We start from the raw sequence: 27215 nt of genomic DNA on the forward strand, positions 1-27215 counted from the left end.
AGCAGCTCGTACCGTTTTGTGGTGATACCTCGCCTACCTACGCAGGCGATGTTTCCCGCCGTCTGTTTTGTTTTTCGAAAATTGCGCCGCGCGCTTGTTGCTGGCTGGAATGCACCGCTCGCATGCTCACTCACATGGCACGTCAGACGGTAACAAGCAACGGTTCAAGCGAGAACAGGCCGCCACCAGGGGTAGCACTCCCGGAGCAATTGACGCTGCTAGTCGTGCAGGATCTTCCGCTTCCTGCAGGTGGTTTGATGAACAGTGGAACGCGAAACTTTCAAAAGTGTTGCTTCGAGGAATATGGGTGAAGAGAAGTGAAATTGAGTTGTAATTCAGTTTTCCAAAGAACGCTCAGCGTTTCGCGGATGTTTGAAGAAGATAACTCGTTCGGCCAGGGCTTCGACAATCCGATAAGCATTGGGGCGTACTGTGTGTGTATAGTGTCGTATTCGAACATATTCTTTTGAGATTTTTTTTCTCAAAAACCATTAATAACTGCTGAAAAACATTTCACTTATTCTTGCCAATCATCAAACAGTGTTTGGATCGTACGAAAAAGCATACGATACTGTGGAAATATTAGTTTGGACACTGCGGCAGCATGGCAGCAGCAGAAAAAACGTAAAAACCGCCGTCAGTCAGGATATGAAGAAGTAACTAAACCATGTTTTTAATTGGTTTAGAGAAGTATCTCAACATGTTGCGAACCAGGGCAATAAGTGACTATCGGCAGAATGACAAACTCGCTCAGGAAGATTATTCTGCGCTGGTGTGCGATCGGGATTAGATAGGTTTATTTTGCGACAATCAGAAGAAAGTGATTTTCGATAAACTGCGATCCAAAAAGATTACTTTAAAATTTTCAAAACTTTACACAAGCCGGTAATCACAACTTGGACCTATGGAAAAACTGCCGGAGAAGATGCTCGTATATGGTTTGCTTTTATTTAGTATTATTTGGTGTATTAGTGAGTGTAATGACATCATCAATTCTAGCAGGTATGCAATATCAATTCTTATCATCTCATTCAAATTTAATTGAGCTGGCAAATTTGTAAACTTATTACCGACGCTGACTGACTTCAATGCAAAATTTCACTAGGTTCCATCGTAGAAAAGATTTTTAAGTTGCGACGGTATAATGTTGAAGGGGGAGCTCGGTTTTCTATAACAAGATGTTACAATAACATTCCTTATTTTATTCACAATATTTACAATTAGGTAATTGGGCTACTCCAGCGCATAATGCATTCTATTATACTTCTATTATACGTCAGATTCTATCGCACTCCATAATACAACATAATAATTTATCAGATATGACTAAACCATGCAACACGCTATCATATTATGTAATAATCCGTAATTGTTTAATATTGTTCTTTATACTTCATAACATTCAATATCATTTATTCTCATTAGGTAATTATAATTGGTAATTGGGTCATAACAATTAAATGCATCGCGATCGGCTATAATACACTGTTTTATTATAATTTGTTGTAATTAATTACACATTAATAAACTTGATGACTGCTTAATTATATTCAGTTTTTTTTTCAGCTTCTATTTCATCATACACTATTACGTCTCTACATGCGCTATTTTACTCCATCTTTATTCTACAAAAGTATTTATACTTTATTGAAATCCTTTATTTTCTTCACATTTTGATTTTGCTACATTATCTTTCGTATTACTGCGAAGTATATTATAAGGCTGTGCGAAATTTCGCGAAATTTCGAGGTTCCCGAAATTAAACGAAATTTTTCTCGAAATTTTTCAAAAAATTATTAGAATTTATAAATTTTAAGCAAATCTTTTTATTGATTCATATTTCAACAGAAGGCTTAGAGATATTTTGAGTTTATTTGAGTGGAAAATTTTCAAGAAAATCCAGGTAATTAGGAAAATTATAGTAAACTATATATTTTTTTAAACTATGTACGGTCATAGCTTTGAAGCATTTCCGGACCTTAATTAGAACTTATTACAGCAGAAAATGGGTTCAGAAATCATTATTTGTATCTATTTATTTAAAAAATGTGTTCTCAACTTCGATAAATTTCGTTAAATTTCGTGAAACTCGAAATTTCGCGAAATTTTGCACGCCCTTAGTATATTACAACATTTTATTATAGTTCATAAGCAATTATGCTCCATTTTATTTAATCAAATTTTACCATATTAGTAATATGATACAATTTGTAATGTAATATGATATTACATTGCGATATCTTCTCTCATTATACTAGGTTATAGTATTCCAATCCTACTTTATTGTAACTTATTGTGTTCCATTATAATTAATCGAATTTCATTACCTTTTTAGCATTCCTAGACTATAATTTCACTTTAAAACTAAAGTTGTCAATAGGGGGCAATATTTAATTCTGACGAAACGAATCCTAACTTATTAAGCAACACTGAGAAAACTGAGGCCGATGACTTCGCGACGCTATTCGCGCTTCCTAAATATGTCATCGGCCTAAAAGAACTATCAAAAATCAATTTGATTTCAAAATTTAAAAAAAACTCTTCTCGATTATCGACTTTTTTGCACCAGAGTAAGTGTCAATGAAATTATTCATTTTGTAAACGCGTCGAGATTAACAGTATTTTGAGGAAGAGATAAAACAGCATACACTCCTAAGAAAACACAGAAATGGATTAAGAATATGTTCCTATTATCAGTCCTGACCATAACTGGTCGTTGAAAGGGATATCAATAGATATTCCCGTCACTTCTTGTGATGACTTCATTAGACTGCGACATGTCGAAACGACCTGGCGCATAGACACAGTCTTCCAGAAATTATACATAAATTTCTAATAAAGTCATAGGATAATGCCAAATTGTTTGAAACAAAACGATTCAACCGAGATTTATTAAAAAATTGCTTTTAAAATTATTCTAGTACCATGATTATTTAGTCCAGATATATCTTACGCACCCTGAATAAGAAAAATCATGGTCTCGATCGAGCATTGCCGTCAATCCTTCAACTTCCAACTTTTTGGACTGTTCGGGGCGTTCCTTGCCTTCCAACTCAAAGTGTCTACTCTCAAACCGCGCGAAACACTTACTGCACGTTTGTTCAGCTAGATCATGTTTACTAAACTACCAATTTACTAAATTTCACAGGACTGGTCAATAAGCCGTAATCTTTAAGGAGTAACTTTTTGAACCTTCTTTTCGCTTTTGTAGACCAGTATAATTATTTAATTTATCAATTCGTTTCTTCATCATATTCCATCGTATTCTATTGTATCTCTAAATGCGCTATTTTACTCCATTATTATTCATGTGAAACTTTTCTGTGAAAACTTAAACTATAATTTTTAATGCTTCATAGTATTATACTTCATAGTAATTTTTTACTACTATAATATATATTCGTCGCTCAAAATAGTGAACGCCACTACTACAAGATATGCCAAAAGTATGTAAAGCACCACAAAACGGTAGGGGTTCCTGGGGTTCCTGGGGTTAACGAAAGCAAAGTATATTCTTGTTAAAGCTGAGGGATAGAACCAATGTTATATACTGATCAAAATATAAAAACCCTTGTTTATTCGTTCGAACTCGCATCTGATGCTAAAAGATTAGAGAAAATGCATAACACACATTTTTTAAAGTGAGTGTAATAACTTTTAAAAGTCGTCAATCGAGGCAAATTGCACCCTTGCTGGGGTAAAATGCACCGCAACAAAGAGGTAAGAAGTACCATGCAAATGCGGCAAAATGCACCCTGTGCACGAGGCAGAATGCACCACAATATTGGGGCAGTACAGCTCATTTTGTCATCTGATAAATAATGGCAATATGGTTTTCTTTGGAATTCCACACACTCCCCTTACTAACACGCAGAGAATCCTGAGTAAGAATCCCCAGGATACCTTTAACTCGGTGACGGAATCGTGAAAGGAATCGCAAACACGATCCGGAGGATTCCCACTCAGGATTCTTATTCAAGAATCCTAGAGCCATCTACAAGGCATTCCTGAGGATTCTTTTCTCAGGAATCCTTTTCAAGGACGCTCACGAATCCAGTGTGAGGAATCCTAGAGAATCTATGCAAATCGTATGTGTTCGTCCGGGTCGAGCGGCATGGTTTCTGCAAACATCATTTTTGATTATCTCTAGCACCGATCTTAGCTGTTCAACGGTCCATGACCGCCAATTGGACTTCCGTACAATGCTGCAGACGAGATGAAATGTAAGCAAAAAATTTGTTTACAAACAGTCCTTTTGCCCCGAGCGCTATGCCCCGAACGTAACAAAAGAATGTTTCTGGTTACATAGCGATAATTCTCTTCGAAACTTACCGATATTTTATCAGAAATATGTTGCTCGACATATATTCGATGCAATAACACTTTTCGCTGGTGGAAAACAACAATTGAAGAGCTAAAAACAGCTTAATTCAGCTGAGAAAAAAGTTAGACCGCAAGCGACTAAAACTTTATTTGTATTTAGTTTCATTTTCTGACATTGTAGTGCTTCCAAAGTGACAGGGTAACTATAGAAAACATAGATTCAAATAATAAAATTATTATTTTGATAATAAAATGTTTCTCCATTGTAAATCGGAGGGGGTGCATCTTTCCTCAACGGTGCTCATTACCCCAGGTGCCCCTACTAATCTTGCACTCTACAAAACACTCATCCTTCCCGGGGCCCTCTACGGCCATGAAGCATGGACGTTAAAAAAGGCCGATCGGCGAGCTCTTGGTGTTTTTTAACGTAGGATATTGCGTTCAAACCTTGGTGGCAAACTAGAAAATGGTCTTTGGCGCAGACCCATGAATCATGAAGTGTACCAAGTGTACAAATGGGCGGATATAGTCAGGCGGACAAAAACACGACAGGTTGCAGTGGGCTGAACATGTTTTTTTTTTTCTTTTTTTGTAACATTTGGACCACTGCGACCATTATTTTGATCTTTTGTGGTATACCTCTTCTTTAGTCTAGGTACTCGTGGCAGACATATCACTATTGATGGAAGTGATCGTCGTTGTCATATCGCACCCTTTCTCCCAATTAGACACTGAATTTCGTATGAAATGTATTACCTCATTAGGATTCGCAGACCAGACCTCAAAGGCTCCTAAGTTCCTTTTCCAAAGGCTCTTATTCTGCGCTGTATTAGTGCACTGCAGTAGCAGAGCAAATGTTCTGCGGTTTCACATTCGAACCCGCAGAGACGACAAATTTTGTCATCTGACTGACCAATTTGTTTCAGGTGATGCTTACTTGGACTGTGTCCTGTAAACCCTACCGAGCATATCCAGTTCTCTTGTATTGTCTTAGGTTCCCAGGTTTTCAATTCTGCTTTCAAAGCGCTTAATGACACCCCACAGAACGGTTCTGGGCCAATGAAATCGGTACATGACCCCTGTCTAGCTAACGTATCGGCTTTTTCATTGCCTTCCACTCCGCAGTGACCAGGAACCCAGTATAACCATACTTGGTTCCTTTCTGCCAGTTGTTTCAGTGAAAGGATGCACTCCCATACTAGCTTAGAGGTACATGTGAAGGCTTTTAGTGCTTTAAGTGCTGCTTGGCTATCGGAAAAAATGCATATGTTAGCATGCCTGTATATCCTAGCCAAACAGACTTGTGCACATTCATAAATTGCAAATATTTCGGCCTGGAACACTGTAGGCCAACGGCCCATTGGTATCGAGATACTTATCCCAGGACCATTTATACCTGCTCCGGTTGAATCATTCATTTTTGAGCCATCTGTGTAAAAGACGACAGAGCCTTGTCGGATATTCGGGCCACCTTGTTCCCAAACTTCCCGTTCGGTCTCTTTGATTTTGGAAGATATTTCGAAGTTTGCTTCTGTATTCATCCAGTCTTCGATACCTAGTATATGTTTGCTCAGCTGGAAATGCTTGAGGATTGCCAGCTGGCCTGTCTGATCTCCATCAGGTACTTTTTTAAGGCGTTTTAGTCTCAATGCACTTTTTACCGCCTCTAGTTGTACTACCTGGTAATAGTGGTAATAGATGCAGAATTGCATCTAAGGCTTTCGACGGAGCACTTTTCATTACTCCTGTTATTGCATTACAAATTAGCCTTTGCAACTTGCCAAGCTTGTTCTGCGTTGACCTTTCTTTTCTACGTTATTCTTGGTCTTATTATTGCCTGGTACAACCAATAAATCATACTTGGCCTTAGACCCCATGTTCTGCCAATAGCTTTGCTACATGCCCAGAGGGCACTCGTAGCTTTGGGGCTGGACATGTATCTGGAATGCCAGAAGAACGACCAGCGAAGACAATATTGAGCAGAAATCCCGATAGACGCCGTCGACTTTGAGGTATACTCGGCACTCGTTGGATGTGTGCTGTCAACGAGGATGCCCGCGAAATAGATGTTAGGGGAGATTGGAAGATAGCAGCCCAAGACCGAGTGACATGGCGACGTATTCTGGATTCGGCTTTGGATCGATAATCGGTCTGTCGCCGTAAAAGAAAAGTAAAGTACTCAAGGGATTTAAGGATAAAAAAAACGAAATAAATTGTATCCGTACATAAAATTTCAATTACCAATATTTTTTACGAAAATCTTTTCATAAAATCGAGGGTACGAAGCGAAGTTATAACTATTTACAGCACGCTATACCTGATCCATTCCATGCCAAATAAAGTTTCACTTAGTAGCGACCATTTTTGCCTTTCTCCTAGAAAGGTATAGCAATCACTGAAAAAACCGAAGGTATAAAAGTGCTCCAAAGGGTCGAATCTCGTATATCAATCGACTTAGTTCGACGAGCTGAGCATTTTCTATATGCGTGTGTGTGTGTAAGTATGTATGTAACGCTCTCCCAAACTCACTCGATTTTCTCAGAGATGGCTGGACCGATTTCCATGGAATTATTTGCAAATGACAAGTCTAGTTGTCCCATAAGACTCTATTGAATTTTATTGTAATCGGATTTCTAGTTTCAAGGTTATGTGAAAATCACAAAACTTCATTATCTCAGGAACTACACAGTCGATTTGAACAAAATTGGTATCAAAAGAACGGGCTTGTTTTTTGAACCATTTATAAAATAATTTTATAATGCTTGGACATGTAGTTCAAAAGTTATACACAGAATCGTGTTTCAAACACTGTTGAAACTCACTCACTTTTCTCAGAGATGGCTGGACCGATTCTCACAAAATTAGTGTCAACTGGAATTTCTTGTTGTCCCATAAGACCCTATTGAATTTTATTGTTATTGGACTTCAACTTTGTCCGTTATGTATAATAATGGGAAATCAGGCTATGACAAGAAACCTGTTTCTAAGACTGCTTGAACTCACTCACTTTTCTCAGAGATTGAAAACCGATTTTCACAAAATAAGTTGCAATAGAAAGGTCTAGTTGCCTGATAAGACCCTATTGAATTTTATTATAATCGGACTGTAACTTTGTCTGTTATGTATCAAAATGTAAAAGTTATGAAACTCCATTATCTCAGAAACTACACAACCGATTTGAACAAAATAGGTATCAAATGAACGGACTGTCTTCAAAACCCCTAAATAACGAATTTTATGGTGATTGAACATTTAGTTGCGCAGGTTATGAAAAGAAACGTGTTCAGAAAACTTTTTTAAATTCACTCGTTTTGCATGACTGATTTCACAATCTTAGTTTTGATTTGAAGGTTTAGTTGCTTTATTGGTACCCATTTCATTTGATTATAACACTGGTTGACAAAATCGAAAAAAAAGCTGCTCTAAAGCTCACAATAGTTGCCCTAGAAAGAAAAAAATTAACAGGAAAAGCTATAATTTTTCATTTTTTCTTTGTTTGACCTTCGGGGCAACACTTGTGTTGACCAGTGTAATGGGACTTTCATTTTAACCATTATGTATTAAATTGTAAAAGTATTGAAAATCTATTCTCTCAAAGATTACACGACTTATTTAAAGAAAACAGGTGTCAAACGAACAGGTTGTTCCTCAAACTTAAAAAGAATCAATCCCCAAAGGCTGTTTAAAACAAGCTGCTTTGATCAAAGTTCAAAATTAGGAATCATTATGATAGAAAAACTATTTATTCAGTACAAATATTATGTCAAATTCCAAATACTATTCTCCAATTATCCCTTCAAATACAACATCAATATTCTAGAATCCCAAGAGTTTATATACCTTTATTGGATTGTATTTGGAATTGAAGGATGTTTTCCATAAACCGGAAGTCGCAAATTCGGATTTCAAAATGAAGTATGGAGTTGATTCCTGGCCTCTGAGCATCATCCCGGGTACTGAAAAACTCACATTGAGTAATGTTTGTCCCTTTTAGACTGGTTTCCAGAAACCGGAAGCTACTGTCTAGAAATTTAAAATGGCTTCTGGAGATGATTTCTGGCCTCAGGGTATCATACCGCTTCCCCAAATCGTATTGGATGATATTTGTCAGTTTAGGCTGTTAATCGGAAACTGTCGCCATCTTCGCCCAGATTAGGTAGTTCGGCAATTTCATGATGGATTTTATGATTTAATGATTATCAGGTAACCAGAAGTGGTCATCTAGATTAAAAATGGGGTTCGAGGTCGGATTCTGGCCACTGGGTAGAATCCATTCATTGGATGCCCCTGAAAAACGATCAGTGATATCAATTGCGTTAAGAAAATTTAACTAATAAGGAACAACATTTAATTATACATTATTTGAAATCTACTGGCTAACGTTGACATAAACAATCTGAGTATTTATACGCAGTATATGAGTACAAATCGATTACACCACGATCAAAACCAAAATCGCATCATATATTCTACAAACTGAGTATTTTCCGCGGGCGAAAAAAGTAGGAAAGTGGTTTCCAAGACACGACCGCATGACGCATGGACTACGGTATTTTTATATTCCATTAAAACAAATAGTAGATGGAATACTACAGTCCACGATGTGTTGGTATGGTTTTCAAATCATTATCGATAGGAAACCAACACAAAAATATAATCAAGTGACAAAAATATTGGTCGTGCGATGATTTGGGAGAGAAGTCCGAACGTCTCTATCCGTACTGCGGCTCGAGAAGTAGGAATATCACCAGGATTCGTTCAGAAATCAATCAAAAAAAAATTTTAAACTCTTTTTACCAATAGTTTATGGTACCTAGAAGAACCTGTTTCGATCTAAATGAAATTTCGAGCAAATAAGTATTGATCATTTTTCGGTAGTAATTTTTCCTCGATGAATAAAGACTGGCTGAAGAAGTTTTATTAGCGAACAATATTTGCCACTATCCGCTTTGCCGGTCAATGAACGAATTCATGACGGGGTGTAGTGTTCGAATGGTACCTTTTATATCGAGGTTACGTCAGTTATTTGAAAAGAGGGTGAAGCGTAGAAAAATAGGGAATGGCAAGGAAAGCTAAAAAACATCAGGAACAGAAAGCGACCTCGAGTAAAACAACAACAACAACAATAACAAATCGTTCACAAAATCAGATCGTCAAAATTGTATCCGTTAGTTTCGGCTACGCTTGGAAAGAAAGGTAGGGATTGGTTGCTCGGTTTGATTTAGACAATCGATATTATTCAGCAATTTTCCAATAGTGTATCTCAAACAATAGCTTGTATTTTGTTACATTAATTTAACCGTAAAATAATTTCTGATCGGTTGATGCCAAAACCTCGGTGCTTGAAAACCTTTTCCCTGGTTGAATTACTGGATTTTCAAGTTCAGGCGCCTAACTTCGATATAGACGTTGGTCCAACGTCAAAAATTTTGGACTCAAGAGTAATAAAAGTGCGTATGTATTTTAGCATAAACTTTATTTGAAGCATTGTAGCTTACAAAGCTACAGCTATTAAGAAAAACATTTTATGATCCAACTCGTTAATTTAATTATTCTATATAAAAAAAAAAACTATGATAATAAAAAATAAAAATTTAAATTTTACATTACAAATTCAAAAAGTTGATTTTTTTCTCATGAAAACCCAACAAATTTGATTTATGTCAGCACATTTTACTGCTCCATGTTCAATTAATTTTTTTTTTATTTTAAAAGGTCTGAATTTTTTATAAGAGATGAAGAAAAAACTCTTTCAAACGTCTCCTAAACGACCATGCATGAAGCCACTTAAAAAAGTTTTTGCTGGGAAAACTTTTTTTCTCCAAGAGTGTCGACTTTGGTTTGTTCAGAAGAGTTTTAGGCAACAAAATTATCTAACTGAAAAACTCATTTCGAATCATAAAATGAAAATGAAATTTGTATCGGCCTAAATTGTGTATCTGAAAAACTTATTCAAACTAAATTTGAGATTACCGATTTTTCTAAAATCACTTTTTGTTTTTAAATTGATTTTTTTATCACTGTAAGATCTCAAATTAAATTTTTGCGACATTTTTATTTTAAGGTAATACAATAGAACTCATTCCATGACAACTTTTTTTCTATCTCTTGCCATATGGTTTATGAAAAAAATCTTTTTCCCTTTTCAAATGTTAGTAGAGATAAATTTTCAGAAAAATCAAAGTTGCTTAGAATAGTAAGGCCTACAAACTCACAATGTTTCGTTAAATTATGTGGGGTCGATGCCAACATCTAGTGGATTTAGCACGAAATTCTTCTACAGATGAATTCATTACAGCAACCAAAAAAAAGTCTTGAGGTCATGCTTTTGAATCGACGACTCTGCCGAATATACACGTTGCGAAGGTTATGCTGTGTACTTGGTGGGATCGGGTCGGTGTTATTCGAGCTGTTGAAACCGAACGAAACCAACACTGGAGAAAGGTTACGCCTTCAATTGATGCGATTATGCAGAGCACTGGAGTACTGCGCAAAAGACGGTTACAAAACGAGTGAAGGCACGCAAAAGTGATTCTACCGCATGACAACGCTCGGCCTCATACTGCCAAAGTCGTTAAAACTTACATATAGCGATTTTTATATTCCACTGGGTTAGTTAGAATCTACGCGGAAAAAGAGAAACGACATTGCAATTTACGATGCAAGAAAGAGATGCCAGATAGTCCCAGGTGGGCTCTGGGAATAAAGAAATTGGCTAGATGTAACGCTCCTACATCACCCATATATTTCCCGGATATTCCACCATCCGATTATTACTTGTTCCGTTCGATGGCACATGGTCTGGCTTATCAGTAGTTCTGCTCCTATGAAGATATCGCCAACACATTTATCGTACCAGTGTTTGAGCCCTTTCAGAAAAATTCCTCGTTTCAGTTTATATTTAGTTTATACGAAATTTTCTAGCTTTGATTACCCTTGTGCCTTATAAAAATTGGTTATTGGAGATCCTCACAAATATGAAATAATGAACCTTTAATATAGAACATATCCACAATCTGGTTCATATTTAACCAATCGTCAAAATATTCCTCAATCCGCACACCCCTAGTATTAATTAACCCCAAAACCGTTTTGCTGTTCGGTAATCGTCATGGCAAGGTGCCAATGTGGTTCAACGTGCACGCGAGCAACAACGGTGGCAGCCACGGGGGCCACCATCACCAAAATATCGAAAAAAGCGATACACACAAAGGCAACTCAGTAGCATTTCATCGGCAAACAATGCGAAAGAGACAAAATCAGTTGTGGGTGACTTTTATGGCAAATATTTTAATTAATTTATGAATATTTTATAAAGTAATGACAACGATTTGGTGGAATTTAAATTGATTTTTACCCGGTTTGAAGAATGATAATCCTTGTTTATCGTGCGGCCAAATCGAAACGCTTTTAATTATTTCGACATCCCGAGGAATGTGTGGGTGAGCGCTTTTTTTAGTGTGCGAATAGGGCAAAATGTCGTGCACCCTTCTCTGCACCCGGGTTGCAATTTCTACAGCATCACAGGACCGAAAATTTGTGGCAATTTATTTTATGGTTTCTGTCTGCCTTGAAAAAAAAGTCGCTCCTTTATGATATCCTTAACTACCTGCCCCAACTCTACTCGACAGCACGAAGCGCACACAGCCGACCGTCTTCAGCACATGTGGGAAAGATTTCAATTCAACAAGTGACTGCAATCGAAATATTTGTGTTATTGTTTCATTTAACCCGGATGGTAGTTGAATGGGTTGGTGGAGAAATAGCATTAGTCCATCCATTGAAAAGTATCGAAAGGGTGAAACATATAAAATAAAATAACATAAAATTTTGAACACATTTTGTTCTACTCTTGTCCAAAATTAGAAACGTATTCGCCTTTAAAATGAAAATTTTTGTGTCATTTTGAATAAATAAGGTTCTTCGAAATAACGACAAGAATAAGGGAGCCTCGCCACGTTCTCGTCCGGTTCAGAAGCGGACGTGACATCCTGGCATCGGGTGTCCCAGGGCGAATGAAAATCTCAGAAATCACAAGCCCCATTTGCATTAATATGCTCCATACACGACGTTTCGTTTTGTTTCCATCGTAAGGGAAGGTCGCATTTGCATCCGATGACTGCCTACAGTTTACCGCATTTCATAGGTATGAAAAGGATAACAAAACTCAACTCAAGTGAAAATATTTAAAAACAACAGCAGCCGACGTTACTTTTCACTCCGGCATACGGAACGCGCTCGAATGGAATCCGCAACCCCTTTCAAACCTATAACTGTTCAAAATGCGCTGCGGAAAAGATACCAGCTCTATCTTTCCTTCCTGAGTGTAGCGGAAAATACTCCACATATTCTATCAATGCAATATATTCCATGATACTGGTTGTGTCCCCAAATTCCTTCAACCAGCATTCAGTGACATGAGTATTAGCTAAATGACATACTGGAAAATGAAAAATATGAAGAAGTATTTTAAAAGATACTGAATGAATAATTGCCAGGATTCAACCACCTAACAGAGCATGACAAATAACGGTGCAGTTCTGAATAGAAGCATTTTTGTATTTAGGATACCCCAAAAAGAGACACAAAACAACTGATAGCGTTTTCACAACAAAGCTTTTGTCTGCCATCCCACATTGCATTGCATTGTAGCAGTTTTATTTAGTGCTTTAGAGAACTCCACGTAGGCACTCCAAACTAATAACTCAACTCGAAAATAGGTCAAACGTCAAACTTTTTTTTTTTTTTTTTTTTTTTGTAAGTTTTGTAAGAGCAAAAATGCAATACTGTTCAAGACTCACCACGAGGCACACAGGAAAAATGGAAACGAATTTACATTTAGGTATTCATTAGCAAGCTCTAAGAGGTTTATGAATGGTTGAGTAATCATAGTCCGTAATTTATACAGCGGCGATTAAAAATAAATGTAAACATCACGAGGGCAATCATTCTGTGCCGAACACGCATCAGTACTGGACGTGTTTGGTGATCGGTCCGATAGAGTATAAAACAAAAGACGTGTGAACAAGTGTTGGCATTGTTTGCCTGGTCGAGTGAAATAAATCCGGGTTCAAGGTCGTTCCTTTGTGCAACTGTTTCGCATCGTGACTGCCAGCTGGTGCGTAAGCCGATTTGGCTGCTGGCTGGATTGTGCTACAGCAGTGGACGAGACACAAACGAGGAAAAAGAAGAAGCCATCAGTGTCAGCGAGTCGTATCGCTGTGTGGAGTGATCTCACACCTGGCTCGCTGCTGGTGGCTGTTTGGTGCTGCTGTATTGGTGCTGCTGGCTGTAACGGCTGCTACTTCGAACGATCGGACAACCAACCTTACTGGAAGGGAGAAATAAAAAGGTACGTGTTCTTGTCAGCGCTAGTGCGCTAAACATAGCGCGATGGATGTAGATCCCTCGCCTCCCGCGCCACCATCCCCGAACCCCTCTGACCCTGACCCTTCTGTTACCCCCTCCCCTGTTCATTCTTCAGTCCCCCCTCGCCCCAGGCTTTACCCAGACGGAGCCCAGGGCAGCTATACTGTCTATTTTCGGCCAAAGGCGGGACCGAAATCGAAACAGTTGAACCTCTTGCAGATTTCTAAAGACCTGACGAAGGAGTACAAGGGCGTGACCGAAATTTCCAAGGTCCGGCCTAACAAGCTCCGTGTCGTGGTCGGTAACCTGAAAGAGGCCAACGATATAGCTTGCTCTGAGCTCTTCACACGCGAGTATCGCGTTTACATACCCGCACGAGACGTGGAGATCGACGGTGTCATAACCGATTCGAGTCTGTCCGTCGAGTGTATACTGCAAAGTGCCAAAGGGTGCTTTAAGAACAAAACGTGTCCCGAAGTAAAGGTGCTCGACTGCAAGCAATTGCGGTCAGCATCGATCATCGGTGGCAAAACAGTATACACTCCGTCAGACTCGTTTCGAGTTACGTTCGCCGGGTCTGCACTACCAAGCCACGTCTCGATCCACCGGGTTCGTCTCCCTGTGAGGCTCTACGTGCCCCGCGTCATGAACTGCCTGAATTGCAAGCAGTTAGGCCATACAGCCGCCTACTGCTGCAATAAGGCACGTTGTGGCAAGTGTGGGGAGTCTCATGCGGAAGATTCTTGCAGTGTTAACGCTGAAAAGTGTATTCACTGCGGAGAAAATCTGCATGAGCTCTCGACATGTGCGGTGTACATGCAGCGCAGGGATAAAATAAAACGGTCTCTCAAAGAGCGTTCAAAGCGTTCCTACGCTGACATGCTGAAGAAGACCGTTACCACTTCTCCCGTTACTTCGAACCCCTTCGATCTGTTGCCCTCTGAGGAAACCGATTCTGACGATTCACCAGCGGGAGCATCTTACGCCAATCCTGGGGAGTCTAGAAAGAGGAAAAATATTTCCTCTCCTAAACTTCCCAGAAAAGGTCCTAAGATTTCTCAAAGTGAAATGAAAGATACAAAAAAACCAAACAGTGCTGCGGAAAAACCGAAGCAAACTCCTCCTGGGCTGGCAAATTTAAAGTCCCAGAAGGAGTTCCCAGCACTGCCAGGAACATCTAAAACCCCAGTTGCTCCTTTTACACTCCCAGTTGATGAAACAAACTCTGGATTAGTGAAATTTTCTGACATTGTGGACTGGATTTTTGAAACTTTCAATGTACCCGATCCAATTAAAATTTTTCTTACAGCATTCCTCCCAACAGTTAGATCATTTTTGAAGCAGTTGACTGCCCAATGGCCTCTCCTTGCAGCGATTGTATCCTTCGATGCCTAATTCAACTGCGTATATGAAGGATTCTATCTCTGTCTTACAGTGGAATTGTAGAAGTATTTTACCAAAAATTGATTCGTTTAAAGTTTTGATAAATAAAAACAAATGCGATGCATTTTCCCTTTGTGAAACTTGGCTTACTTCAAATATTGATCTCAACTTCCATGATTTTAATATTATTCGCCTTGATCGAGACACCCCATATGGAGGAGTACTTTTAGGGATTAAAAAGTGCTATTCTTTCTATCGTATTAACCTCCCCTCGATTCCAGGCATCGAAGTTGTCGCATGTCAAATGACAATACAAGGTAAAGAGCTTTGTATTGCCTCAATATATATTCCTCCCAGAGCACAGGTTGGGCAACGGCTGCTCTTTGATTTAATAGAACTTCTTCCCTCGCCACGTTTGATTTTGGGAGACTTCAACTCTCATGGCGTGGCTTGGGGTTCCCCATACAATGATAACCGCTCCTCTTTAATCTATAACCTTTGCGATGACTTCGACATGACTATTTTAAACAACGGTGAAATGACACGTATCCCGAAACCTCCAGCGCGCCCAAGCGCTTTGGATCTATCCTTATGTTCGACGTCGCTACGGTTGGATTGCACATGGAAGGTAATCCTCGATCCTCACGGTAGCGACCATCTGCCTATTCTTATTTCAATTACTAACGGGTCAACTCGCATGCGACCAATTGACATTCCGTATGACCTCACACGAAATGTCGATTGGAAGTTATACGAGGAAATGATTTCAAAAGCGGTCGAGTCGATTCAACATCATTCACCACTTGAAGAATACAACCTCCTCGCGGGCTTGATTCTCGACGCCGCGTTGCAAGCCCAAACGAAGAAATATCCCGGCGTAACGATCAAAGAACGGCCTCCCACTCCGTGGTGGGACCAAGAGTGCTCCGATGTCTACACGCAAAGATCCGACGCGTTTAAGGCCTACCAGACGGGAGGTATACCTGGCGACTATTTACGGTATTCGGAGCTTGATACCAAGCTTAAAAGCTTGGCTAAAGCAAAGAAACGTGGATATTGGCGTCGGTTCGTGAACGAGACGTCGAGGGAGACATCGATGAGCACTCTTTGGAACACAGCCCGAAGAATGCGGAATCGCGTAACGGTCAACGAAAGCGAGGAGTCTTCAAGTAGGTGGATATTTGATTTTGCCAGGAAAGTATGTCCGGACTCTGTTCCTGAGCAAAATATTGTTCGCGATGCGTCTCCGGGCCACGACGCGATAGAATCACCTTTTACGATGGCAGAACTTTCAGTTGCCCTCCTGTCCTGTAACAATAACGCGCCTGGATTAGATAGAATCAAATTCAACTTGTTGAAGAATCTACCAGGCAATGCCAAGAGGCGCTTGTTGAACTTGTTCAATAAGTTCCTGGAGCAAAACATTGTACCGCAGGATTGGAGGCAAGTGAAGGTGATCGCCATCCAAAAACCAGGGAAACCAGCTTCTAATCACAACTCTTATAGGCCGATTGCAATGCTATCCTGTATCCGGAAATTGATGGAAAAAATGATACTCCGTCGTTTAGACCACTGGGTCGAATCAAATGGTCTACTATCAGAAACTCAATTTGGCTTCCGCCGTGCCAAAGGGACGAATGATTGTCTTGCGTTGCTTTCAACAGATATTCAGCTGGCGTATGCTCGTAAAGAACAAATGGCGTCTGCGTTCTTGGACATTAAGGGGGCTTTTGATTCCGTTTCTATTGACATTCTTTCGGGTAAACTTCACCGACAAGGATTTTCTCCAATTTTGAACAATTTTTTGCACAATTTGTTGTCCGAAAAGCACATGCATTTTACGCATGGCGATTTGGCAACTTTTCGCATTAGCTACATGGGTCTTCCCCAGGGCTCATGTTTAAGCCCCCTTCTTTACAACTTTTATGTAAATGACATCGACGAATGTCTGGCAAATTCATGCACGATAAGACAACTTGCAGACGACAGTGTAATCTCTGTTACAGGAGCCAAAGCTGCCGATTTGCAAGGACCATTGCAAGATACCTTGGACAATTTGTCTGCTTGGGCTTTACAGCTAGGTATCGAATTCTCTCCGGAGAAGACTGAGATAGTAGTTTTTTCTAGGAAGCATGAACCTGCTCAGCTTCAAACACAATTAATGGGTAAAACGATTTCTCAGGTTTTGGTACACAAATATCTTGGTGTCTGGTTCGACTCTAAAGGCACCTGGGGTTGTCACGTGAGGTATCTGATGAAAAAATGTCAACAAAGAGTGAATTTTCTTCGTACAATAACCGGACAATGGTGGGGAGCCCATCCAGGAGACCTTATAAGGCTTTACCAAACAACGATATTGTCTGTTATTGAATACGGGTGTTTCTGCTTCCGCTCCGCAGCAAACACACATTTGATCAAACTGGAGCGAATACAATATCGTTGTTTGCGTATCGCCTTAGGTTGCATGCAGTCGACCCATACGATGAGTTTGGAGGTTTTAGCTGGAGTACTACCATTGAAAAACCGCTTCTGGAGCCTGTCTTCTCGTATTCTAATCAAATGTGAGGTCTTGAACCGTCCCGTGATTGAAAATTTTGAAAGGTTAATCGAACTTAATTCTCAAACCCGTTTTATGACATTGTATTTCAATCACATGTCCCAAAATATTAACCCTTCTTCGAATATTCCAAATCGTGTCGACTTATCAAATACTTCTGATTCTACTGTGTTTTTCGATACATCCATGATAGAAGAAACTCGTGGAATCCCGGATCATTTACGCGTGCAGCAGATCCCTAAAATTTTTTCCAATAAATATCGAAACATCAACTGCGACAATATGTACTACACTGACGGATCACTTCTTGATGGGTCCACTGGCTTCGGTATCTTCAATAACAATTTAACCGTCTCCCATAAGCTCGATAATCCTGCTTCTGTTTACGTCGCAGAATTAGCTGCAATTCAGTACACCCTAGGGATTATCGAAAAAATGCCCACGGACCATTATTTCATCTTTACGGACAGTCTCAGTTCCATTGAGGCTCTCCGATCGATGAAAGATGTTAAGCACTCTCCGTATTTCCTGGGGAAAATACGGGAACATCTGAGTGCTTTATCCGAAAAATCTACTCAGATTACCTTAGCGTGGGTCCCTTCTCACTGCTCGATACCGGGTAATGAGAAAGCGGACTCTTTGGCTAAGGTGGGCGCAACAAACGGTGATATTTATGAAAGACCAATTGCCTTTAATGAATTTTTCGCACTTGTACGTCAGAATACGATCATCAGTTGGCAAAATGCTTGGACCAGAGGGGAATTGGGAAGGTGGTTACATTCCATAATCCCCAAAGTATCGACGAACCCGTGGTTCAAGGGGTTGGATGTAGGTCGGGATTTCATTTGCGTGATGTCCCGGCTTATGTCCAATCACTATAGATTTGACGCGCTCCTCCGTCGTGTTGGGCTCGGGGAAAGTGGCATCTGTGCCTGTGGTGAAGGTTATCACGACATAGAGCATGTGGTTTGGTCATGCCCTGTACACCGTGACGCCAGGTCTAAATTAATAGCTTCCCTGCAGGCCGAGGGTAGACAGCCGGCTGTTCCTGTTCGTGATGTCTTGGCGAGCCGTGACCTATCCTACATGTCCCTTATATACGTTTTCCTGAAATCCATCCACGCCCCAGTCTAGTCCCGTTCCCCTCCGTCTACACCCAACAAAACGACAAGAACACGTTTGAACCTTAAGCACAAAACCAGCAACCAGACCCCGCACAACAGAACCAGGACCCAAGGACTACGAGCCTCTGTCCCAACTCACGACATCGTGGCTCAGCAGAACGAATCCATACATGCCATTCGACGATTATCAGACGACCATTGAACAACAAAACACTGATTGGAAATCCCATGCTAGTTTTAAGTTAGACTTAATTTCAGCTCGTAGTCGGCAGCGAGGATAAAAAATTTGCTTTAGTTTTTAAGTCATCAGATATAATTGGCGCCGTTAAACATTAAATTGTATTTGTGCCGTGTCAAATAAATGTTATGTGAAGAAAAAAAAAAATCACGAGGGCAATTAAACTATTAACTTACATGCAACTGATTCAACTTCGAACAAATTGACGCTTAGAGGCAGTTGTGTTTGCTCCAATAGTTAACCAAAATAGTGCACTTAAGACCTATTTACGCAGAATAATTTACTTCTAAAGACTATTTCCCGTGTATGTTTTTCGGTAAGATAAAATGATTATCTACAACTTTGTTGAAGATGTTTCACTAATTACACTGTGCTACAAATGAAAAAAAAATGCAAGAACTTTTGAAGTCACCTAGTGTAGGTTGTTGGTCTTGTTGAGTGTAACATTCGCTCATACTAGAAATTTTCCAAACACCCCCAAAATCTGAAGTTATGGTCAAAATACGGTTTTTTGGACCTCAGTGCATACAATTTTTTTTTAACTCAGTCATTTCTCAACCGATTTTCAATATTGAGGCAGTTTTGGAAAGAAGATAAACAGAGCTTTCAAAACATCTACTAGTTTGTACTAATATCCCTCAAACATGTTGAGTTATTGGAGTTTAAATATAATTTTTTAGATTTTTTCACGCAATTTTTCATGTTAATTTGAAATTTGCCACCTGTTTTTGTGAGAAAGATACTACAAATACACTTAACTTTTGAAATTATATTCAATGACGAATCAAACAAAAGGGGTTTTGTGAAAATCGTTGAATATTTGGCTGAGTTATATATTTTTTAAGAAAACCAGAATTTTTGGCTTCTATCCCACAATTATTTCGCAGTGCTACAAATGGTGAAAAACACAAGAGCTTCTGAAGTGACCTAGTGTAGGTTGTAGATCTTGTTAAGTGTAACATTCGCTCATACTAGAAATTTTCCAAACACCCCCAAAATCTGAAGTTATGGTCAAAATACGGTTTTTTGGACCTCAGGGCATACATTTTTTTTAACTCAGTTATTTCTCAACCGATTTTCAATATTTAGGCAGTTTCAGAAGTTCTTGTGTTTTTTCACCATTTGTAGCACCGCGAAATAAATGTGGGATAGAAGCCAAAAATTCTGGTTTTCTTAAAAAATATATAACTCAGTCAAATATTCACCGATTTTCACAAAACCACTTTTGTTTGATTCGTCATTGAATATAATTTCGAAAGTTTAGTGTATTTGTAGTATCTTTCTCACAAAAACAGGTGGCAAATTTCGAATTAAATTGAAAAATTGCGTCAGAAAAACTAAAAAATTATATTTAAACTCAAATAACTCAGAATGTTTTAGTGATATTAGTACAAACCAGTAAATCTTTTGAAAGCTCTGTTTATCTTCTTTCCAAAACTGCCTCAATATTGAAAATCGATTGAGAAATGACTGAGTTAAAAAAAATTGTATGCACTGAGGTCTAAAAAACCGTATTTTGACCATAACTTCAGATTTTGGGGGTGTTTGGAAAATTTCTAGTATGAGGGAATATTACACTCAACAAGACCTACAACCTACACTAGGTCACTTCAGAAGTACTAAATCGCTGTAGCACAGTGTTATACAAACCGTTCTTACTCTAAAAATATTCATAATCTTCAGTATTATTTATACATAAACTTTTCTTTAAATAGTTGTGAATTCAAAAACATATTCAGTAGCACAAAACGATACCTTTAGCCCATAAGAACATCTGCACACAGTTCCAGCAAATATCTTAAAATAACAATATAGTTCACTCTCGAATTTCCCATATATTCCCGTGAAGACAGACAGGGAACACCCCCTCTTGTGGTGAAAAAGGTAACTAAACTCATTGCACAGTGGTACAGTAAGGCAATTTAGGTGGACATAGGCTTTTCGTTGCGATTTTGGTTTGCGGTTTAAAGCCATAGTTTTTGTAAAAAGTTGTTTCTTATACATAGTCCTCTATTCATGTGCGAATGAAAATTAGGGTGGTCCTAAAATCAACGAAATAAAACATTCTTTGGCAAACTTGTAGACCAACTAATTCTAAGTAACTTTGTAAAAAAACTTTTTTGTAGACATGAAATTTGGTTTCCAAAAACAGTCTTTTCGCTCTATTTTTTCAATTCAAATTTAAAAACAAAGTTTTCTTCGGTAACTTTAATCAAAAATACGCCAATTTTGACGAAAAAACATTGTCGATATATTATACAGATGAAGAGTTTTCACTATTTCTATTTTAAAAATAGGCCCTTTTGATATATTGATGTCTCCGTTTAGGGCAAACATAAATAATATTTTTTGGTATCATTTGATAGAACAAATATTGTATAAATATTGTAAAGAAATACCGAAAGTTGCTTAAAATTAGTTGATCTACAACTGTGCCGATGAATGTATACATTTATTTATGCAAATAAAAAGTTAGTTTTTTCATTTAGTCGATTTCAGGACCACCCTAATTTTCATTTGCATATAAAAAATAGACTAAATATAAGAAACAAGTTCTTAAAAAAAAAATTTTACTCTAAAACCACAAAATCGCATCGAAAAACTCGTGTCCGCCTACATTGCCTTACTGTATCACTGTGCATTGTTGTTGAATTTCTGTGAGCGTGTGACCTTCTCACACACGAAACTGAATTTACTCAATTTTAGATTTAGTTGACTCAATTTCATACTTTCACAGAAAAAAATATGTTGCAGATTTCGTGCGTATATTGTTTGTATGTAAAACTAACGCCATTCCGGGAGTTGAATATTGATAATATAATAGATGTAGCTTATCGAGGCACGAAGAAGAAATATTCAAATAATCAGGCCACGACGTGTAAATGGTAAACTAATCCCAAGTTGCTATATACGTGGTTCCCTGTGTAACTTCATAAGCTCAGATCCATCACGGGAAGCAACTACGAAATGTGCGGCCGTCAAGCTCAAGCTCAATAATCAGGCCACGATGTGTACAATTAAATGAATATTTTAATTACCTCGTGAAAAAGATAAAAGGAGAAACCGCACAATGGTTGTCAATAGTCGTATATGGTTGTTGTGCAACTTTTAGCTTAGATAAAACTTGAATGTTCTATCAATTTAACAATTTAAGTATGGATACATATCATGTTGTAATTGGTTTAAATGCTTTATTATATTATATATAAAAGATATTCAACAAATCAAACATAATTAGTGATAACAACTGTTATGCAAAAACTATTATTTAATGTTTAGTTTTATTCGTTTTGAAAGTATTTTTTGTTTTTTTTATCCCTCCGAATTTTTTGCTCCCGAGTTCTAATCTTCATATTCATCACTTGCAGCTTTGCTTTAACCAGCATATTTATGTATTTACTAGCTGACCCGGCAAACTTCGTCCCGCCTATTTTTGTGTTTAATTCAATAATTTTCAACATTCCAAATTCATTGATTTCTTGCGATTTGTTTATATCATTTGAAATTATTGGTTTTATCGGAATGACAACATCCTCGACTTTTGCCTTTAGTACATCACCTCTATTCCGAAAACACTCATGTTAGGTGGTATTCAGTTATTTTCGTTGTTTTCCAGAAACTGAAAGTGGTCATCTTCGAATTCATTATGGTGTCCAGGGTCAATGCTTGGCTTCTATACATTATTTCGATTACGGAAAAATTCATATGCAGTAGTATTCGGCTGTTTCCCAGAAGTTGCCATCTTACAATTCAAAATGGTGTCTGAGGTCAATTTTTAGCTCCATGCATCATTCTGGTTAAAGAAACACTCATATTGGGTGGTATTTGGTCCCTTTAGGTTATTTTTTTTTTTTGGAGACAATTTCTGGCCCCTGAGCGTCATTCTGGTTTAAGAAACACCAATGATAGGTGTTATTTAGTCATTTTCGGCTGTTCCACAGAAACCGGAAGTCACCATCTTAGAATTTAAAATGTTGTCTGTGGTCGATTCTAGCTCCTGTGTATCATTCTGGTATCGAAACATCTCATATTGGATGGAAATCGGCCGGTTGAAGAAATACCCATATTGGGTGTTATTTGGTTATTTTCAGCAGTTTCCCATTTACCGGAAGTCGTCATTTTACAATTCATAATGTTATCTGAGGTCGATTCGTAGCTTCAGTGCATCATAACAATCCCGGAAATACCCATAATGAGTGTTATTTGGTCTTTTGCCACTGTTGTTTAGGAACCGGAAGTCGCCATATTGGATTTCAAAATGGCATTTGGAGACAATTTCTGGCCTCTGAGCATCATTCTGGTTAAAGAAACACCCATATTTGGTTGTTTTTAGGTCATTTTCGGCAGTTTTCCAGTCACCAAAAGTCGCCATTTTACTACTCAAAATGTTGTCTGAGGTCGATTTGTGGTTTCAGTGCATCATCACGATTTCGGAAATACCCATATTGGATGGTATTTGGTCATATCTCGCTGTTTCTCAGAAACCGGAAGTCGCCATCTTGGATTTCAAAATGGTATTCAGAGACAATTTCTGGCCTCTGAGCGTCATTCTAGTTAAAGAAACATCCATATTGGTGGTATTTGGTCATTTTCCTCTTTTTTCCAATCACTGGAAGTCGCCATCTTACAATTCAAAATTTTATTTGATTTTTCAAAAACCGGAAGTCGCCATCTTGGATTTCAAACTGGCATTTCGAGACAATTTCTGGCCTCTGAGCGTCATTCTAGTTAAAAAAAAACCATATTAGGTGGTATTTGGTCATTTTCGGCAGTTTCCCAGTCACCGGAAGTCGACATTTTACAACTCAAAATATTGTCGGAGGTCGACAAACGTACAAACCGTGGAACACCACCCATGGATTGCCTTATGCATAGGCGAACTTTATTATTATAAAATATTCCGCCGAGTCCACTTCACAATAAAATGTGAATTTTTTTCAGTGTACCCATTAGGGTAATATTATTGTCAAAAGTTGCTCTATTTCGCATGTCGTGTAGAACAAAATCAGAAGTGGCGCACCTAGCGGTCGAAAAGGTGACTAACGCTTCTGTCATTTTCAATTTGTCTTCATAATTTCACGAAAGTGAACTATATTGGTATTTAATATATTTGGTTCCAGTCATATAAAAAAATTATAATAAAAAAATATACTAAAATTGGCACAATTTTTTAAATTTCACCAGTCAAAAATCACATACTAAAACACTGATTCAAGTGCCCCTTTATAACATGCTCAACAAATTTTGTAAAAACATCTAGAGTGTAGTTATTTTCCCTACAACACAAATCTCCACTGTAATATTACCGCTTCTAGAGGAATCGAACAGAAATATTATACGACTTGCATGCAATCTTTAAACGAATCAGATACAAGAATCTCCGCGCTTTTATTTACCACCGAGCTTCCAAACTCACCACGCAGTGGTGAACTGCGCCCTTCAATACGCTCCTTTCTCACACGCTTATTGCTCTCCGCCACCAGCAAAGAGACGACAAACTTGCCGGCGAAAAATACCGTGATGGCGGTATTCAGCCCGATGACCAAATCACCCGGACCCTGTCGTTATCTATCCGGAACACGCAAACAGAACCATCAGTGCCGCCGCGATGTGGGCCTTCCGGAAGCAATTAAGGAAGCGCGCCGACTAGCGGTGACGCATTGCGAGGAACAGTTCCGTTACGACCGCTGGAACTGCTCGATCGAGACGCGGGGAAAGCGGAACATATTCAAAAAGGTTCACCATCAAATGTGGAATTGTTAGCAACACATTAATAGTTTTCTTTCTATAGGTTTACCGTGAAACAGCGTTCGTGCATGCTCTCACCGCAGCAGCAATCACTCATTCGGTAGCGCGAGCCTGTGCCGAAGGTAAAATGGCCAAGTGTCAGTGTGCTTCTGAGAAACGACCGGAAGCAACACGGCTGGCGTGGAAATGGGGTGGTTGCAGTGATAACCTGAAGCATGGCAAGCGAGTCACAAGAAACTTTCTGGAGCTACAACCGATCAATGGTGATCCCGTGGCGGAAATGCTCCGGCATGACAGCGAAGTAAAATCCTATGGATGACGAATCAGACGCACTAAAATAACCTCATTGTTAATTGAATTGTACTATTTTCAGGTAGGGATTCAAGCAGTTTCATCTACTATGAACGATAGATGCAAATGTCATGGAGTGTCTGGATCTTGCTCTTTGAAAACCTGCTGGCGAAAGTTGGGAGACTTCAACGCGACTGCTGCTATTTTGAGAACAAAATATCATCACGCCGTTCGAAAGATTCCAATTAATAACAAAACATCTCGGAGAGCTGTTCCCAAAGAGTTAAAAGAGAACGTAAGCATCTGCCTAATGGTAAAGTTTGCTATTCAAAGATATATTATTCACAGGATGTACCGTACGATCAACTGTATTACTTCGAAACGTCACCCACGTTCTGTTCCGTCACCCGAGGTCGTCGTTGCCTGCACCCAGATAACTGCGCAACGCTGTGCTGTGGCCGAGGCTACACTACCAAAGTAATCAAAACGATCGAGAAATGCCGCTGTCGATTCACCAATGGACGCTGCTGCCAAATAGTGTGCGATTACTGTGAAAAGTATGATGACCGATATTACTGTAAATAGGTTTTTCAGAATCGAACCGAACGAATTATCGATACTGCAAATAGTAGTTCTAACCTTTACAAAAGCTATTTATTATTGTACGAAATAAGAATTACCCCTACTATACATATTAGTAGCAGCAATTCTGTAGTCATACTTTGTGCGCTATTTTTTAGATATCGAAAGAAGATGAGGATTACGACTCAGTGCTTCAGTTCAACTTAATAGTTATTCGTTGTTGTGCACGAAACATTCATGTGAATAGATCTTAATACTTATTATCAATTTATCAACCGAGAACGGCTTCACTCAGAATGGGCAGCACGTTGCGCTACATTGTAAGATCCGTGTTATCTGCTACTATGTATCTAGATTTCACCTTATACAAGTACTCAAGTAGGAATGCTGTACTTTATCCATGCTTCGCGGTAGATGAAGAAACATTGAGTTTTGAATGTAGCAGTCCATCCAAAAAAACGCACATTACCCCATGCATATTTGTACGATGTATTTCGCTTCAGATTACAATAAATTCACTTGTCTGTAGATGTGTACTGGTTTTCGTGTGTAGCTTAAGCTCCTTGGTTACAAGTTATATTGTTGGTGTCCTCTGTCAGAATCTTCCGAGCTACAGATAAAAAACCGAGATACAGTACTTCTTCGTTTAACTAGCCAGGCCAAATAAACTCCTACTCGGATTTACCAAAATATTATGGAAAATGATTCTTCAGTAGGACTTTATAGTAAATACTGTTTTATTTTATTCACAAAATCATTGCCCACATTGTTTCAACAAGAGCTAGCTGGGCAAGGTTTCATGATTGAAGTTTTCTGAAAATCCCTCGAGTTTTCACATAAATTTAGTTAATCTGACGGGTGGTCCACTGTAGGAAAGGGTTCCATTAAGGACTAATTCACTCTGCATAGGAATCGTCATCAATGAAATGCTTGCGCTGCCAGTCTCAATCCTTCCTGCAGTTAATCAACAGTCATTTCCTGAATTTCGTCAAAAACTGCTTCCTGGTCTAAGGGTGGCAGCATTTTCAAAAGATCCTCATCAACCACAGTATCGGTTCCTTCATCAACTCCCCAACATCGTCGCCAGTCATGTCGTCAAAGTCCTGCCTGCCAATAGCATTGGCCAGAAGAATAATTTCAAACACGTCATTAGTCTTTCAGCCCGTGGTAATAAACCACATTCAGGTCAGATTGGCCTCCCACAGGCATTGAGCGCGGACGACTTCGCATCTGCTACAGCTGCACCAATATGATGAACACTGAGCGTAGGATCGTTTTCTACCTTTTGCAAGTCAAACCGCATCGTCCTCCCTATGTTATGCTTCTTAAAAATAGGAGACTGTATTTAGGACGTTGTATTTGTAGACAAGTAGACATTAGGATGATCGATTATTGAATGTCCGGGAGCATTATCGACGAGTAGAAGGGCATGAAAGTTAAAACCTTTATCTTCCAAATAGGTCTTGACCTCTGCAACATCCGCGACAGCTGTCGTTACTCATGCTTTCTGGTTTGACATCCACTGAACTGGAAGTTGCTTGTAGTCTTTTTCCTCCAACGCACGAGGTCGCAAAGTACGATGAATCGGTAACGGCTTTAA

The 27215-nt window shown here is 38.9% G+C and overlaps 1 protein-coding gene across 1 annotated transcript; it reads left to right on the forward strand.

Annotated features, from left to right (window-relative positions):
- Window positions 1-26137, forward strand: LOC129731912 (protein Wnt-4). The gene is made up of 5 exons (XM_055692288.1): window positions 1-1002; window positions 24478-24730; window positions 24786-25043; window positions 25116-25328; window positions 25382-26137. The coding sequence occupies exons 1-5, from the start codon at window positions 905-907 to the stop codon at window positions 25616-25618; spliced, it is 1059 nt and encodes a 352-aa protein (XP_055548263.1). The 5' UTR covers window positions 1-904; the 3' UTR covers window positions 25619-26137.
- Window positions 26138-27215: the final 1078 nt, after the last annotated feature.

This window comes from Wyeomyia smithii, chromosome 3 (genome assembly GCF_029784165.1).
Source record: "Wyeomyia smithii strain HCP4-BCI-WySm-NY-G18 chromosome 3, ASM2978416v1, whole genome shotgun sequence".
Classification (NCBI taxonomy): Eukaryota; Metazoa; Arthropoda; class Insecta; order Diptera; family Culicidae; genus Wyeomyia; species Wyeomyia smithii.